Source organism: Carassius auratus, unplaced genomic scaffold (assembly GCF_003368295.1).
Source record: "Carassius auratus strain Wakin unplaced genomic scaffold, ASM336829v1 scaf_tig00214657, whole genome shotgun sequence".
Lineage (NCBI taxonomy): Eukaryota > Metazoa > Chordata > Actinopteri > Cypriniformes > Cyprinidae > Carassius > Carassius auratus.
In genome coordinates, this window is record NW_020527754.1 from 741,123 (window position 1) to 757,500 (window position 16,378).

Sequence of the window (16,378 nt, forward strand, 5' to 3'; positions counted from 1 at the left end):
GATTTTAGCATGATTAGAATGCGACTAGCATGTTGCTAGCATGATTTTAGCATGATTAGCATGTTGCTAGCATGATTTTAGCATGATTAGCATGTTGCTAGCATGATTTTAGCATGATTAGCATGTTGCTAGCATGATTTTAGCATGATTAGCATGTTGCTAGCATGATTTTAGCATGATTAGCAGGCGACTAGCATGTTGTTAGCATGATTAGCATGTTGCTAGCATGACTTTAGCATGATTAGCATGCGACTAGCATGTTGCTAGCATGATTTTTAGCATGACTAGCATGTTGCTAGCATGATTTTAGCATGATTAGCATGTTGCTAGCATGATTTTAGCATGATTAGCATGTTGCTAGCATGATTTTAGCATGATTAGCATGCGACTAGCATGTTGCTAGCATGATTTTTAGCATGACTAGCACGTTGCTAGCATGATTTTAGCATGATTAGCATGCGACTAGCATATTGCTAGCATGATTTTAGCATGATTAGCATGTTGCTAGCATGATTTTAGCATGATTAGCATGTTGCTAGCATGATTTTAGCATGATTAGCATGTTGCTAGCATGATTTTAGCATGATTAGCATGTTGCTAGCATGATTTTAGCATGATTAGCAGGCGACTAGCATGTTGTTAGCATGATTTTAGCATGATTAGCATGTTGCTAGCATGATTTTAGCATGATTAGCATGCGACTAGCATGTTGCTAGCATTATTTTTAGCATGACTAGCATGTTGCTAGCATGATTTTAGCATGATTAGCATGTTGCTAGCATGATTTTAGCATGATTAGCATGCGACTAGCATGTTGCTAGCATGATTTTTAGCATGACTAGCATGTTGTTAGGATAGATAGATAGATAAGTTTGAATAGATAGATAGATAGATAGATAGATAGATAGATAGATAGATAGATAGATAGATAGATAGATGAGTTTGAATATAGATAGATAGATGAGTTTGAATATAGATAGATAGATAGATAGATAGATAGATAGATAGATAGATAGATAGATGAGTTTGAATATAGATAGATAGATAGATAGATAGATGAGTTTGATAGATAGATAGATAGATAGATAGATAGATAGATAGATAGATAGATAGATAGATAGATAGATAGATGAGTTTGATGATAGATAGATAGATAGATAGATAGATAGATAGATAGATAGATAGATAGATAGATAGATAGATAGATAGATTAGTTTTAATATAGATAGAGAAGTTTGATAGATAGATAGATAGATAGATAGATAGATAGATAGATAGATAGATAGATTAGTTTTAATATAGATAGAGAAGTTTGATAGATAGATAGATAGATAGATAGATAGATAGATAGATAGATAGATAGATAGATAGATAGATAGATAGATAGATAGATAGATAGATAGATTAGTTTTAATATAGATAGAGAAGTTTGATAGATAGATAGATAGATAGATAGATAGATAGATAGATAGATAGATAGATAGATAGATTAGTTTTAATATAGATAGATAGATGAGTTTGAATATAGATAGATAGATAGATGAGTTTGATTATAGATAGATGAGTTTGATTATAGATAGATAGATAGATAGATAGATAGATGAGTTTGATTATAGATAGATAGATGAGTTTGATTATAGATAGATAGAAACAGTTAGATAGATAGATAGATAGAGTTTGATTATAGATAGATAGATAGATAGATAGATAGATAGATAGATAGATAGATAGATAGATGAATATATATGATATGATAGATGAGTTTGAATGGGTTAGTAATAGTACATACAATATGTACATAGTACATAGACTATGAGTTTAATGGGCTTCAGTGTGTTTAGATTTGAATTTTTGACAGTTGGAGTTTGACGGAATGTTCAGTTGAGCAGAGGCTTTTCAATGTAAGTCTATGGGAGTTTTTATGATTTTTAATCTTCAGTTTTATGAAAAGTCTAAGTCCGATCAGTCTAAAAAGATATAGCAACTAACTTCAGATCAGTCTGAAGAGCTGGGCTGAGTTTGGAGTTTGTAGAGTTAAAGCTCTAGGAGGAGTAGCAGTCAAAATTTTAGTCTCAGAAGAATAATAATAACTAGAATTAAAAGTTAGTGAACTAACTTTGATGTTGGCTTGGCCATCTTGGCCATGGGGCAAAAGAGCCACAGTGATTGTGTGCCCAACATTCTTGAGTTGCCCCGCTGCAAAAAATAAAATAATAATACCATAAAAAATACACCTGCAACAGTCTTTTTCCATGGTCCCTTGCTTTTTTCTTTTTTAATAAAAAGCCTAGGCTATGATAACAGCTACGACAGGGTTGTCTAGTTGAATGCGAAATAAGTCATGCAAAAACCATAATCTCCTAAATACCATTCAATTTAATCTTATTTTAATAGTACTGACAACATATTTTAAGTTATCACACATTACTGAAAAATTAAAGAAGGGACACTATATATAGTATACTTCGGCGAGTCAAGAGCTAAACACAAAGTCCTGTTTCATTACAAAATACTGTAACTTTTATAAACTTTATACTATCACCACAAAATTTTAATTACTATTTATTATAAAATAAATATTTCATAAAACTGAAACTTAAATATATTATTTCTATAGGCTATACAAAACAGAAAAGAAAAAAGACTAAATAATAAGGCTGAATAAGCTGATCTATAGCATGTTAAATGGTGGTTGCCTGTCTATGAATGGTACACCCCAACCACTAAGCTCACAGAAGTGGTTTGACCCAAGTCCTCAGCAGCCAATGACATTGACCTCTTCAAACTGATTTTTAGGGTGTACTTCAGTGTATTTCACGTGAAATACATGTTAAATACCCGCTGATTTTTCACTTGTAAACAACACTATTTAACACGTTAAATAATATTGGATATAACATTGGAGTAATATAGTATTTTAAGAAGCTCTTAAAAATATATATAAATGACTTTACCATGTTGTGCAGCGCCGATAAATAAATAATATTAAATACGTGTTGTCTACGCATGAAATACACGTATTTAACGTGTATTTGACCCTCTTGGCCTTCCATACACATGAGATATAATGAAAGGAGACGTGAAAAAAGGACATCGCTTTGTTTTGATATGGATTACTTTATCACAGAATATTTGTTCGGGAGCACTTGTTTAGTTTAAAAGTAGACATGTGAACCTTTCTATAGATATATCTCTCATGTCTCTTCTTTGAGTATTCATGGAGTTACAGTTCATTTTAATGACGTGTTTGTAAATGAAGATCAGCGCAGACCAAGGCTGCAGACAGCACACCTTGTTTGTTATCTTTATTTTATAAGTGCCCAAAGTTTTGTTGTTATTATGTTTGTATCCAAAAAAAGTAGACCCTTTACAGAGACACGTTAAAATTCACGTGTATTTGACCCTATTGGCCTTCCACACATTAGACGTGAAAAAAGGACATTGCATTGTTTTGATATTGATTACTTTATCACAGAATATTTGTTCGGCAGCACTTGTTTGGTTTAAAAGTAGACATGTCAAGCTTTCTATATATATATATATATATATATATATATATATATATATATATATTTATATCTGTCTCTTCGTTGAGTATTCATGGAGTTACAGTTACTTTTTTCCCCTCGATGTCAAATGATATTTCGTTTTGCACGGCTCAACAAACACCTGGATTTTTCTCTTGTTTGTTCTAATGAGTGGATTGTGTGCATTAATATTTTAAGAAGCTCTTAAAAATATATATAAATGACTTTACCATGTTGTGACGATGGATAGCAATTGATGTGACGTTCAGAACTTCAGCCTGACAGATAAAATCTCACAAGCACATATAAACACTCATTTTCATGTGTATAATATATTCTTCTAAGTGTTTTGTGCCGTTTCGCTGCAGGGTTTTAATGTGAAAGGCTCGGAATTCTCTATTTAGACTTAAAGTGTTCAGAGACATCGCGAGCTCGCGGACATTTGGCTGCCGCGAATATATCATGTTATTACTTTAAACAGTTCAGAAACATCTGAATTCAGCTATTGCTGTGTTCTAACGTGTGGATTGCGTGCAATCGTCGATATAATTTAATTATAAAAGGTCTTAAATAAGAATAAATTCGCTCTTTGTGAGCTCCGTGGAGACAGCCTGAGCTGAGCAGCCGTGATTCTTCTCTCTGATTCTTCTGACTGCTCTCTGCCCAGACATCAAGTATTCATAAGCTGTATCACGCTGTCAAATTATATTTCATTTTGCACACATAAACAGTTCAAAAACACCTGAATTCTGCTCTTGTTGTGTTCTAATGGGTGGATTCGTGCAATTCGCTGTGATATTATTTTTGGAAGCGCTCATTTCTCTCTCGTCTTTCTCTCTGTTCTTTGGCCAGAGACATAATTTACGTTATAAAACGTATTCTTAAAATACACATTTCTGTTTTAATAAATGGTCATATTAAATCATAGCATAACACATAAGTAGGTACAAAAATAATCAGTGATGCATGCGACCCTTTTGGTCTCAGTGTAGCTCCCTGCTTTACCATGTTATGCAACGCTGAGCAATCGCTGCGATGTTCAGCCTGACAGATAAATCTCACAAGCACATATAAACACTCATTTTCATGTGTATAATATATTCTTCTAATTGTTTTGTGCCGTTTCGCTGCAGTGTTTTAATGTGAAAGGCTGTAATTTCTCTGTGGACTTCAAGTGTTCAGAGAAATACATCGCTAGCTCGCGGGCAGTTGGCTGCCGCGAATATATCATGTTATTACTTTAAACAGTTCAGAAACATCTGAATTTAGCTCTTGGTGTGCTCTAACGTGTGGATTGCGTGCAATCGCCGTTTTAAAAGGTCTTAAATAAGAATAAATTCGCTCGTTGTGAGCTCTAAGAGACAATGCCTCCAGCAGCTGACCAGCCGTGATTCTTCTCTCGTCTGACTGGTCTCTGCCCAGAAATAAATTATTAATGAGCCCTGACCCCTGTAATCAGATATGTTGGTTTAGCTTGTCAGTTTGAGGGAAATTGTATTATTTACTTGTATTTTTAACCAATGTAAAAGTGAAAGTAAACAAAACTCCGGGTATTGCAACCAGTAGGGGCGCGATTTTTCTCAGACAATGGAAGTCTATGGGTAATGAGTTTTTACATTTAAAAATTAATAAAAAAAAAACTTTAAGTCTGATCATTCTGAAAAGATATAGCAACCAGCACCGCTCTATCCCGCAGGTGTCTGCCGAGTTTGGGGCTTGTGGCTTTAAAGCCCTAGGAGGAGTAGCGTTTAGAATTTCTGTGTCAGAAAAATAATAATAAGAAAAAGAAGAAGTTTAAATAGCATAACAGTATGTTGGCTTGTTGCCAAGCCAACATAACTAGAAGGTACATTTCCTGAAGAAAATGTGAGTGGTGCTTGCAGTGGCAAAACTCTGCGCCCTGTTGCTAGGTTGTTGCAATGAGGTTGCTACGGTGGTTGCTAAGGTACCCTGGGTGGTTGCTCAGGCGTTTGCTAGGGTCCCCATGATGGTTGCTAAGGTACCCAGGGTGGTTGCTAGGGTAATCTGAATGGTTGCTAGGGTCTTGCTATGTGGTTGCTAGGGTACCCGGGGTGGTTGCTAGGGCGGTTGCTAGGGTCCCCATGATGGTTGCTAGGGCCGTTGCTAGGGTACCCAGGGTGGTTGCTAGGGTGTTGCTATGTGGTTGCTAGGGTACCCGGGGTGGTTGCTAGGGCGGTTGCTAGGGTCCCCATGATGGTTGCTAGGGTGTTGCTATGTGGTTGCTAGGATACCCGGGGTGGTTGCTAGGGCGGTTGCTAGGGTCCCCATGATGGTTGCTAGGGCCGTTGCTAAGGTACCCAGGGTGGTTGCTAGGGTAATTGGGGCGGTTGCTAGGGTGTTGCCATGTGGTTGCTAGGGTACCCGGGGTGGTTGCTAGGGCGGTTGCTATGGTAACCTGGGTGGTTGCTAGGCAGTTGCTACGGTACTTGGGGTGGTTGCTAAGGTGTTGCTAGGCGGTTGCTAGGGTGTTTTGGCTGGTTGCTAGGCAGTTGCTATGGTCTCCTGGGTGGTTGCTATGATGTTACTAGGTGGTTGGCTGTTGTCACAGATGGTCACTATGTAGTTATTATAGAGTTCTTAGCCCATTTGAGCACTTAGCTAATCACTATTAGCATGTAGCTAATCACTGCTAGCATGACTAGCATGTTGGAAGTCCAGTGTGCTAGCATGAGTCAAAAAATCCAACCGCCATGTCTGTACGATGTTCTGATGCAGAGATATAGATCATGCAAAACGGTTGCTAGGGTACTCCATTTGGTTGCTATGGAGTGGCTTAGCAGCTGCCAATGATGATACTCCAAAGGATGCTCGCCAATATAAACCAACCCCCATGCCTCTACTATGTTCTGATGCAGAGATATAGATCTTGCAAAACGGTTGCTAGGGTACTGTGTTTGGTTGCTAGGGAGTGGCCTGGCAGCTGCCAATGATGATACTCCAATGGTTGCTTGCTAATATAAACCAACCCCCATGCTTCTATGTCTTTCAGATGTTAAGATATCTCTCTATACTTTGGGTTGCTAGGTTGCTCTAAATGGTTGCTAGGGCGTAGTTAGGAAGTCTTGAGGTGATTCGTGATTGGCCGTTTGCTGCCCCGAGTCAATCGAGCCCACCCTCATGTTTCTATGACGCTTCTATCCAAAGTTATTCATTTTATCATTTTCAATGGAAGTCTATGGGGCTTGTTGCTATGGTGCTCTATATGGTTGCTAGGGCGTGGCTTGATAGCTGCATAATGATCCTGAGATTCTGATTGGTTGCCTGATTCAAATGAGCCCACCCCCTTGTCTCTATGACTATGTGATCCATAGTTATGTTCAATGCAAAATCCCTATGTAATTTCCCACAGTAGGAAAAACACATTGTTTCATGGGCGATCCCTCACCATTGGCTTAGTATGGGGCAACTTTGGGGGGCTCTTGCGCCCCAGGGGTACAACTTATACCCCATTGCGGGGTATGATCGCGCACAGCCTGATAGCCTCTCCAAATGTGGTGATTCACATGTTTCTGCGAAATTCTCACTCGGAGCTACGATCCGTCAAAGTTGGCCGCAATGCATTGTCTATGGGATTTATCGCCCGATTTATCGCCCACCGGACGAACATCGTACGCCCGATCGCTTATAAAAGTCATAGCACACCATTCCCGTATAGGCCGCACGATTTGACGCCTGTTTCGTTGGTCTGTGACGAAAACTGCGGGACTAGTTACGCGCCGAAATTTGTACGGATCTATAAGAAGCAGAATAATAATAAGTATGTGAGATAATAGTAGTAGTGCTTTGCCTCCGGCAAGCACCACTAATAAGAAGTTTAAATACAATATCAGTAAGTTGGCTCTCTCAAGCCAACTTAATAATAAGATTAAATAGTAGATCAGTAAGTTGGCTTTTTCAAGCCAACTTAATAACTGCACACTATTTATCATTAATTCAGCATTAGTAAACAGATAATTAATAATTTATAAAGCATTAATAGACCGTAATAAGCAGTTTATAAATACAGATATAAAAATATTAATTGATTTAAAAGCATATCTATAATGTGTTTAATAATTGTATTTCCATACTTTATTCATGATCAATTTATCATTTCTCAATGAAGTATAGCATTATTTACAAACCAGTTATTTAGGAGTTGCCAGTGATTCATAAGATCACAAGAAATGTAGTAAATTCAGGTAGTTATAAAGCATTTAGTAGTGGTCAGTTAACTATTCTAGTTATGCCTTGTAAAGCATTTATAAAGGATATTTAAAGGCTCAGTTATCTTCTAAACAAAAAACAGAAACAAACACCACACAGTGATACAGAACAGAAATATTAACAGCCTTTAATCTCATTTGTAAAAGCTTTACAAGGCATAAATAGTCCTCACTTTAGATGAGCTCAAAAAAAATAGGTAACTATCAACTACATATGTTTTATAACTACCTGAATTAACCTGAATTACAGTAGAAATACATGTTAATAAACCATTTATTAACACTATAAGTAACTATTACTATATGTCTGAATAAAAAGATGTTTGAATGCACATTTAAATAGTTTATTAATCATTTACTTAAAATTTCTAAGTGATCTTATGAACCATTGACAACTCCTTAATAACTGGTGTGTAAATAATGCTATACTTAATTTAGAAATGATAAATTGATCATCAATAAAGTATGAATTTTTTTTTATTAAATACATTATAGGCATTATATGCTTTTAAATCAGGTATAAAACATTTATATCTGTATTTATAAACTGCTTATAAATGTCTATTAATGCTTTATAAATTATGAATTAACTGTTTCCTAATGCTTAACTAATGATTAATAGCATGCAGTTATTAAGAGTCATTTGGGAACCGGACTATGTTTCTGGGGTTAGATTTGTTGCTTATTTACAAACAAATTTTCACAAACACATCTCTGCCTGGCATTCATTTGTGGATTACAATCATTTACAGTCATGATTACCCACATTGAAATATTGGTATAAGACTGGAAGACAAATGTTTGGTCCAATGATTTTATGATATTTTTAGAGGACAGAATGTAGTCAAGGTACAGATTTAAAGCAGGTTTCTGGACATCTTTGCTGATCTTACCTGTACTCTACTGACTGGGTCCTTCTTGATCCACTTGATGACGGTCTCATAAACCAGCTCCTCCGCCTTGGTGTTCAGGCTGTCATTGGACAGGTAGTTAATCAGGTCTTCTTTGGAGATGCTGAGGATCTCGTCTTGTCCCGCCACATCTGGGAAGTTCTGCAGGGCGAAGGCCTTGGCCATGTTGTGGAGCTCCGTGCAGCTCATAGCCTCGGCCATGGCCAGAACCCCCAGGCAGTTTGCTGCAGTCAGCTGCTTTTCTGAAGAAGAGAACAAGAGAGGCGCTTCCATCTATAAAAGATCAGAGCACTGAGGGGATGAGCTCTAGCAAAGCTATCTGTGCTGTATATCTGGAGGCTCCAGAGAAAGGCCTCTGGTTAAGCTGCTCCGGAGACAAACAACAGAACAAATCAACTGAGCTCAGAGCAGCGGGTTGGGAAACTGTCCTGATTTTTAACAAGGTTAAGTCTTTTTGTAAGTGGAGAGCCCTATTTTACACTGCAAAAAGCTGAATAAGAGTCTGACACTCGTGCCGTTCTGACTGAATCTAAACCTGGATTGACAGTCTGAGTGCTTTCTTAAGAGACCCTTTCAAATATAAAAAGCATAAAAAGTTCAAGTACTGTACATGACTGTGGTGAAATACATAAGATGTGAGATTAATTATATAAAATACTACTGTAATTTTTATCAAAAAAGAAGATGGATTTGCAATTTAAAATATTAAGTCTCTTTGACCTGTACAAAGAATACAAGCAAAATTAGAAAATTAGAGAGAAAAAAAACTTACAAACCATGCCTTACCAAAACTGTGCCAGATTTTGTCAAACTGCTCAGATTTGCCCTTCAAACTGTGTCTTATTTGTTTCAATTGTAAAGTAGAAATCTTTCCATGCCATAATTTGACTGTAGGATCCTATATATATATATATATATATATATATATATATATACATATGTAAATTAAAAATATGTAAAAATGACAAATATAAAAGTTGTATAAATTTACACATTTAAAAAACGACATGATTAAAATAAAAAAGCTATATGCAAATTTGAAAAAAAAAACCCACCCCCAAAAAAGAAACAGTAACTGTAACTATATTATATATATATATACTTTATATATACTATATTAAAACTCATGCTTGCTGCAATGCAAGATGCTAATTTCTGACAAACCATCTACCAAAATGTAATCATAAAATACCTCCAAGACTTCAAACTTCAAGGACTGCACGACTAAATCACTCTATAACAGATGCACCCTGATTCAGATCAACATAATGAATGTGGACAGCATGAAACCCCTGTGACATCGGCAGGTCTTACGCAACCCAATTTGTTTCCAATATAAAACAGAAGAGTACAAATTGTTGTAGAAATGGTACAGTGAGCGCCTGGTGGAGGCAGATGGGCTTTTATTATGTCTGGGTCTTTGGAGGCTGGCCTGCAGAGCACCATCTCCAATAAGCCAAACGTGCCACTCGTCTTCTTCCACTCTCGGAGGAAGGAAAAATGATTTTTTTAGGTGAGGTTTGTGCCAGAGGCTGTAAATGGCATGCTGCGGACAGACCGCAGAGCGAGGCTTATGCCCGGTGCTGGCATGAGTTTATAGACACGCTCTGAAGTCGACGGTGCTGTGTGTGGCATTACAAACAGCAGCGCCCACCACTAACACATGGCCTGCACCTCACTACCAATAAAACTTCAGCTGCTCTAACCTCTTTTTCTTAAACCTATTTTTAAAACATGCTCTGGTAATATGCAGTCCTTGAATTCCCAGACTGTGTGCTGTGTAGTTCGGCATTGAAATATATTTCCAAACCTGTGTTCCCCTCATTTCAACACACTCTCCCTGGACTTTATCAATTGTTTTGTACTTTAGCAACTTTGACATGTAATCAGATTTTTTGCACAAAGGCACAAACCAATCCTCAACCTGATGTTTCTGAACGCATTACATTTGTTTGGGTCTTACGAGCTCTTGCAAACATATGGAGCACTTATTTATGGAAACAAATCAATAACTTTTGTTGGTATCGCTTCCTGATCAACTGACCTTTTAAACCAGAAGTTTGACTTCGTCCACATTGTCTGTGCATATACTGTAGTATATCAATGGCAGCACATTGCTGAACCAACCTAAGATGTTCCACTAGCATTACAAATGAGTGGGTTGTTTTTTTTTTTTAAAAAAAAATTGAGTTGATTTTATTTTTTATTATAGATTTTTGTAATAAGAGATTTATTTTCTGTTTGTTACAATGAAGGTCAAATGAAATAAGTCTGAACGTAATTCATTTTTTGCTGTTTATTATTATTAATATTATTTGTTATTATTTTCAAATACCTTTTTATATATTTTTTATTTAAAACAGCAATATTTTGAAATATTTTTGTACAATTTAAAAACAAATATTTTGTATTTTAATATATTTTGAAATGTTATTTATTCCTGCAATTCAAAGCTGCATTTTCAGCATCATTCCTCCAGTCTTCAGTGTCACATGATCCTTCAGAAATCATTCTAATGTGCTGATTTGCTATTCAAGAGACATTTATTATTATTATTATTATTATTATTATTATTATTATTATTATTATTATTATTATTATTATCATCATCATCATTGTTGAAAACTTATGTGCTACTTCCTTTGTTTTATCAAGATTCTTTGATTAATAGAAAATTCAAAAGAATTTCAGCATTTATGTGAAATTGCAATATTTACAGTAGCAAGATTATAAACGTCTTTACTGTCACTTTAGATCAATTTAATGTGTCCTCATTGAATAAAAATATGAATTTCTTAAAAAAAAAAAATCTCACTGACCCCATTTGTTTAATTGTAGTGTAAAATTTTTTTATACAAATTATAATCGAAGAGGTTAAGATAGAAGAAAGAAAAGAAAAATCAAGTTAAATATTACTTGTGAACAGAATGCATTTTATTGCGTGACATTTCCAATCAATCTAATTTTGGGATATTATTTAAAAAGATGATTTATGATGCATAAAAATCTATGAAATTAGCTTTAGCAAGACGAGTCTATTTCAATCTATAAGCTTATTTCTAAACTCACACTTCGTTTATTTGTACACAGCCATTTTAAGAGAGTTTGTTTTCTAAAAGTTCACAGGTTTAAAAGTGAAGAAACATTCTTTCTCGGCCTAAATCTTTCCTCATCTCTAGCCAGTCCTTTCCTCACTCTGGTGGTCACATCGGGCGCCTACATGTCATTGAACCTCCTCTTTGTTTGGTATTGATCGGAATAATCAATGCTGGATGAGATTGTTTGACATTTCAATGCAATTGTTCTCTGACCTTTATACAAATGAAAGAATACATCATACAGCTTGTACATGACTCCATCTGATGGACGCTGGGATCTTATGAGTGACGCACCTAAGAAAGACACGCAGACTTTGCAGAAGGTGTTGAACTGAAACTTGTTGGCGGCCTCCAGCAGGGTTTTGGCGTTGGCCGAGTGGATGACCAGCGAGCCGGTGTAGACGAACTCCAGCAGCAGCTCCAGCACATCTGCACCGATGTTAGTCATCTTCAGCTCCAGCTTCTCTCCACTGCACGTCTCTCTCGACGACCTGACCATACACACACACACACACACACACACACAGAGAGAGCTCATGACCACATGATGTTTCAAGTACATCCAAAATCCATTACAGGATAGTTCTATGAAACGGCTGCCTTTTCCATTACATCATAACATATTTAAAAGCAAACAAAATGCATTGTGCCATCTAAACGAAAATTAATACATTAACATTTATTTGGGGTTAACATATGACATATAAGATGGACCCCTTTTAATAAAACAAAACAAAAACATAAACTGATGCGAAGAGGAGAATTTAACTCAAGTTACAATATGACTTATTTGTTGCACATTTAAAAAAATATTTTTTTTTAATCATACAAAATTACTTTAATATTATTTGAGATTATTAATCAGGTTACAATTATTTGAAAATGAACTATTATAAATATAAATTGTTAATATTATTATATTTATATTTAATGGCATATTTTAATCATAAAAACGCATAAGTCTAACTTAACTAATATTTATTTTCTTTTGCCTTTGAATAATTGTTTTTACAATTTTACAGCTGACTTTACTGTTTTCTATTAGTCAGTATTAATGTGGTAGGGGTGTAACGGTACATGAACATGATGGTTTGCTATGTACCAATGTTTTGACGGTTAGGTACAACTTGGAGAAAAAACTTAATATAAAATTTCTTTTTTTTTTATTAAACAGTTGTTTACTGATTATGAAATTGCTCTTTCTTAACTAACATTGTAAAACATGATGAGTATAAAGTCAAATATTTCGTGAAATGCTCTTCTCTAGACTACATTTATAGCGCACTAACGAGCTTTGGACACTGATGAAATGCCACGTGAAATATTGTTTACAAGCGGTTTTATTGATGTCTTTTCCACGGTTTAAACACTGATTGAGTGATAACATGAGGCGGGAGATGTTCTTTCATGTTTTTTTCACATTTTAACTATTATTAAAGAGGAAGAAACGATCCCGCTGCTGCTTGAACTGAGGCATTTATACAGCGATCTGTCGCCACATTAAAGAGCGCCAAAACTTATTGTTTGGAATATCCTGAAAAAAGGACATAATTTGAAAGATGAGACTTTGTTTCTTATCAAATTTTACAATACATAAATCTGGAAGTTTCCAACGAAGTTCAGTTTGTGCACAATGGTTAAAACAACGCTGTATTTGTTCGGTACACTTGCGTACAAGTACCCCTAGTAAGAGCTGATTAATACAGTTTGTAATGATTTTTTTTTTGCCACTGTAAAGGATCTTGGGCAAAATATGTAGTAGTTTGATGGCTAAATAAATAAAATATGACATGTAAATAAATAAATAAATAAATAAATTAGTTTAAAGAGGGGGAAATAAGATGTTAAAAGTAACTTTTTATGTTTTTAAGCTTTTTTTTTTAAGAAAAGAAAGAATATTCCACAAACAATTTAAAAGAAATGGAAAGTAACACAATTAAATGGAAAATTTTGAAGTAGAAGTACTGAAATGTTTTTTTTTTTTTTTTGTAAATCATAATCTTATGTTTTATTTACAATTTATAGTAATATACCATTCAACTAAAGTAAATAAAAAAAATATATATATATACATACACACACACATATATATAATTATATATACATGATATTTACATGATATGTAAAAATTGATAGCCAGAATGCACTGTAAGTCCAAGTCGCTTTGGATAAAAGCGTCTGCTAAATGCATAATTTAATTTTAAATTTAATGTACACACACACAGAAAGACTAAAGACTAAATGTTATTTCTATGTATTCTTTTGTTTGTTTTTTAACAAAATGTGAATGTTATATAGAAAGTATTAATAAAAAGGGGGAAAATGGCAAAATGGCATTCATGACACAAAGAGGGATTAAAAAAACTAAAACATTATTAATTCAGTAAAGTTAGATTTTTGTGAATATTTTTCAACATGAATTTCTCTTATTAACACATAGTAAAAGTTGGCACTAGTTATGCATCATTTCCCTTTTTTCTATTTCTTTTTTTTTTTTTTTTTTTTGCACATAAAAGGCATACGTTCTGTAGAAGGACCCTATAGGAAAAGCATAAAGCACAGATACAATACATTTTGTTCTTTGCCTCTGAAATGAAACTCAATCTGAATCAAAGGGTGAGCGTGGCATGCTTTGAGGATGAGCACAGGTGGCACACAAATGGAGAGAGAGAGAATGACGGGGGAAGAAAGACATGGGAGGAGAGGAGGGCTGACACCACAATCTGCCTGTCCACATGGAGCGATCGCGCCGTAAACCGGCCTTCATTATAAAATAAGATCCGTACAGCACCTCGAGCACATTCACAGAACACCCGCTCTCAATATCTGCATACCTGCCTGCTCACGTCTTTCACACGCAGTCGCCCTGATCACTTCAAATGTGATCATTCCCAGGGGTGGATGGGAAATGTGAATAATGAGCAGCGTCAGTGGTTTTATGCTCTGAAAGGAATAATAATCCCCTGAAGGTCAAGGGCAGGGGAGTGAAATTAATAGACAAGCAGCCGTTGATTGTGTTTTAGTGTCGACTGAAGATAGCACTGATGTGTACAGTCACCAGATAACTGCCAAGCTACCAGACGGAAAGCCAATATACATGGAAAGGCCATTAGGTGAAAATGAGATGATTCTAGATGTTTATCTCAGCCTAGCAACATGAGCATTCCATACTGTGATAATCCACCTGCCGGTTTTCTATGAAATCGGATGAATATTTTCCTTCTAATTTATTGATTAAACCGCTAGGCATTTGATCTAGCTCTACAAATAAGCTTTAAATGCAATAGTGAGCTGTCTAAGTTTTATGTAACTCTGAAATCACTTTCCCATGGTTCCCTGTGAGTGAAAACTGGCTGTAAACTGATGCAATGCTTAACAGCATCAAGTGTCTAAATGCTACAGCATTCAAAACAAGCAGACGGGAATGCCGGTGTGTTCGAAAGCAAAATATTTCATCACATTTTCACCTTCTTACATAACTCTTGAGAACATTTTCTGAATAAACTGCCATTTTTAGCAACTGGATGCAGTGCATTTTAAAAAACAGCATCTAAATATAACTACACATACAAAGTACTAATGACTTAATTTGAATATTTTTAGTATACTATTTACTACTGTAAATGCACAGAAATGTGTTTAAAGCATCTAGATTTTGCCTCAAATATATTAAAAAAAGAAGCTAACAGAAATAAGATTCACTACTTGATTATAACCATAAACCAGTAGAATGGTGCCTTTGGGAAGCTATAAACACAAAGAAAGCTTGCATATAGCTGCTTTATTGTTTAATAATATAATATAATATAATATAATATAATATAATATAATATAATATAATATAATATAATATAATATAATATAATATAATATAATATATAAAAAAATCTTTAAATTATATATATATAATTATTATTTATTTATTGCATTTGCTTAAAAAGAGGATATATTATATATATTATTTAATAATCAAATTATGGAAAAAAATACTTTTACTAAATTCACTTGTTTAAAAAAATGAAAATTATGGACATAATAATAGTATGTCAACAACAACAACAACAAAATAAATTAAATAATGATAATAAAATAAAAATATATGAAAAAAATTATATATACACACACACACACACACACACACACACACACATATATATATATATATATATATATATATATATATATATATATATATATATATATATATATATATATCATATCATATTATATATATCATATCATATTATATATATATATATATATATATATATATATATATATATATATATATATATATATATATATATATATATATATATGTATATATATATAAAATATTAGAGGCAAAACCCAAAAACCTTAAGTTATTCTCCTAAAAATTATTATTTGGTCATCATTTACATTGTTACATTGTTATTGTTATTTATTTAACATAAAATGAGAAAATAAAGTTTAAGTATCTGTTATCCACACAAAGAAAGAGGATAGTAAATTATACTATCAAGCTCCAAAAAAAAAAAAAAAAGTCCAAAAAGCACCATAAAAGTATTATAAAATTATAAAAAACTTGTGCACTATGTCGAACCTTGTAAAGCTTTGTGTGATGAACAATTGAG

The 16,378-nt window shown here is 34.3% G+C and overlaps 1 protein-coding gene across 2 annotated transcripts in view; it reads right to left on the reverse strand.

Moving 5' to 3' along the window:
* Window positions 1-16,378, reverse strand: part of LOC113092589 (kelch-like protein 29) — a 247,263-nt gene that overhangs the window by 71,871 nt on the left and 159,014 nt on the right. For both annotated transcript variants that reach the window (XM_026258237.1, XM_026258238.1), the window contains 2 exons: window positions 12,057-12,253; window positions 8,647-8,906 (listed from right to left, as the gene is read on the reverse strand). In XM_026258237.1, the coding sequence (XP_026114022.1) occupies window positions 8,647-8,906; window positions 12,057-12,253 (457 nt within the window). The remainder of the gene's footprint in view (window positions 1-8,646; window positions 8,907-12,056; window positions 12,254-16,378) is intronic.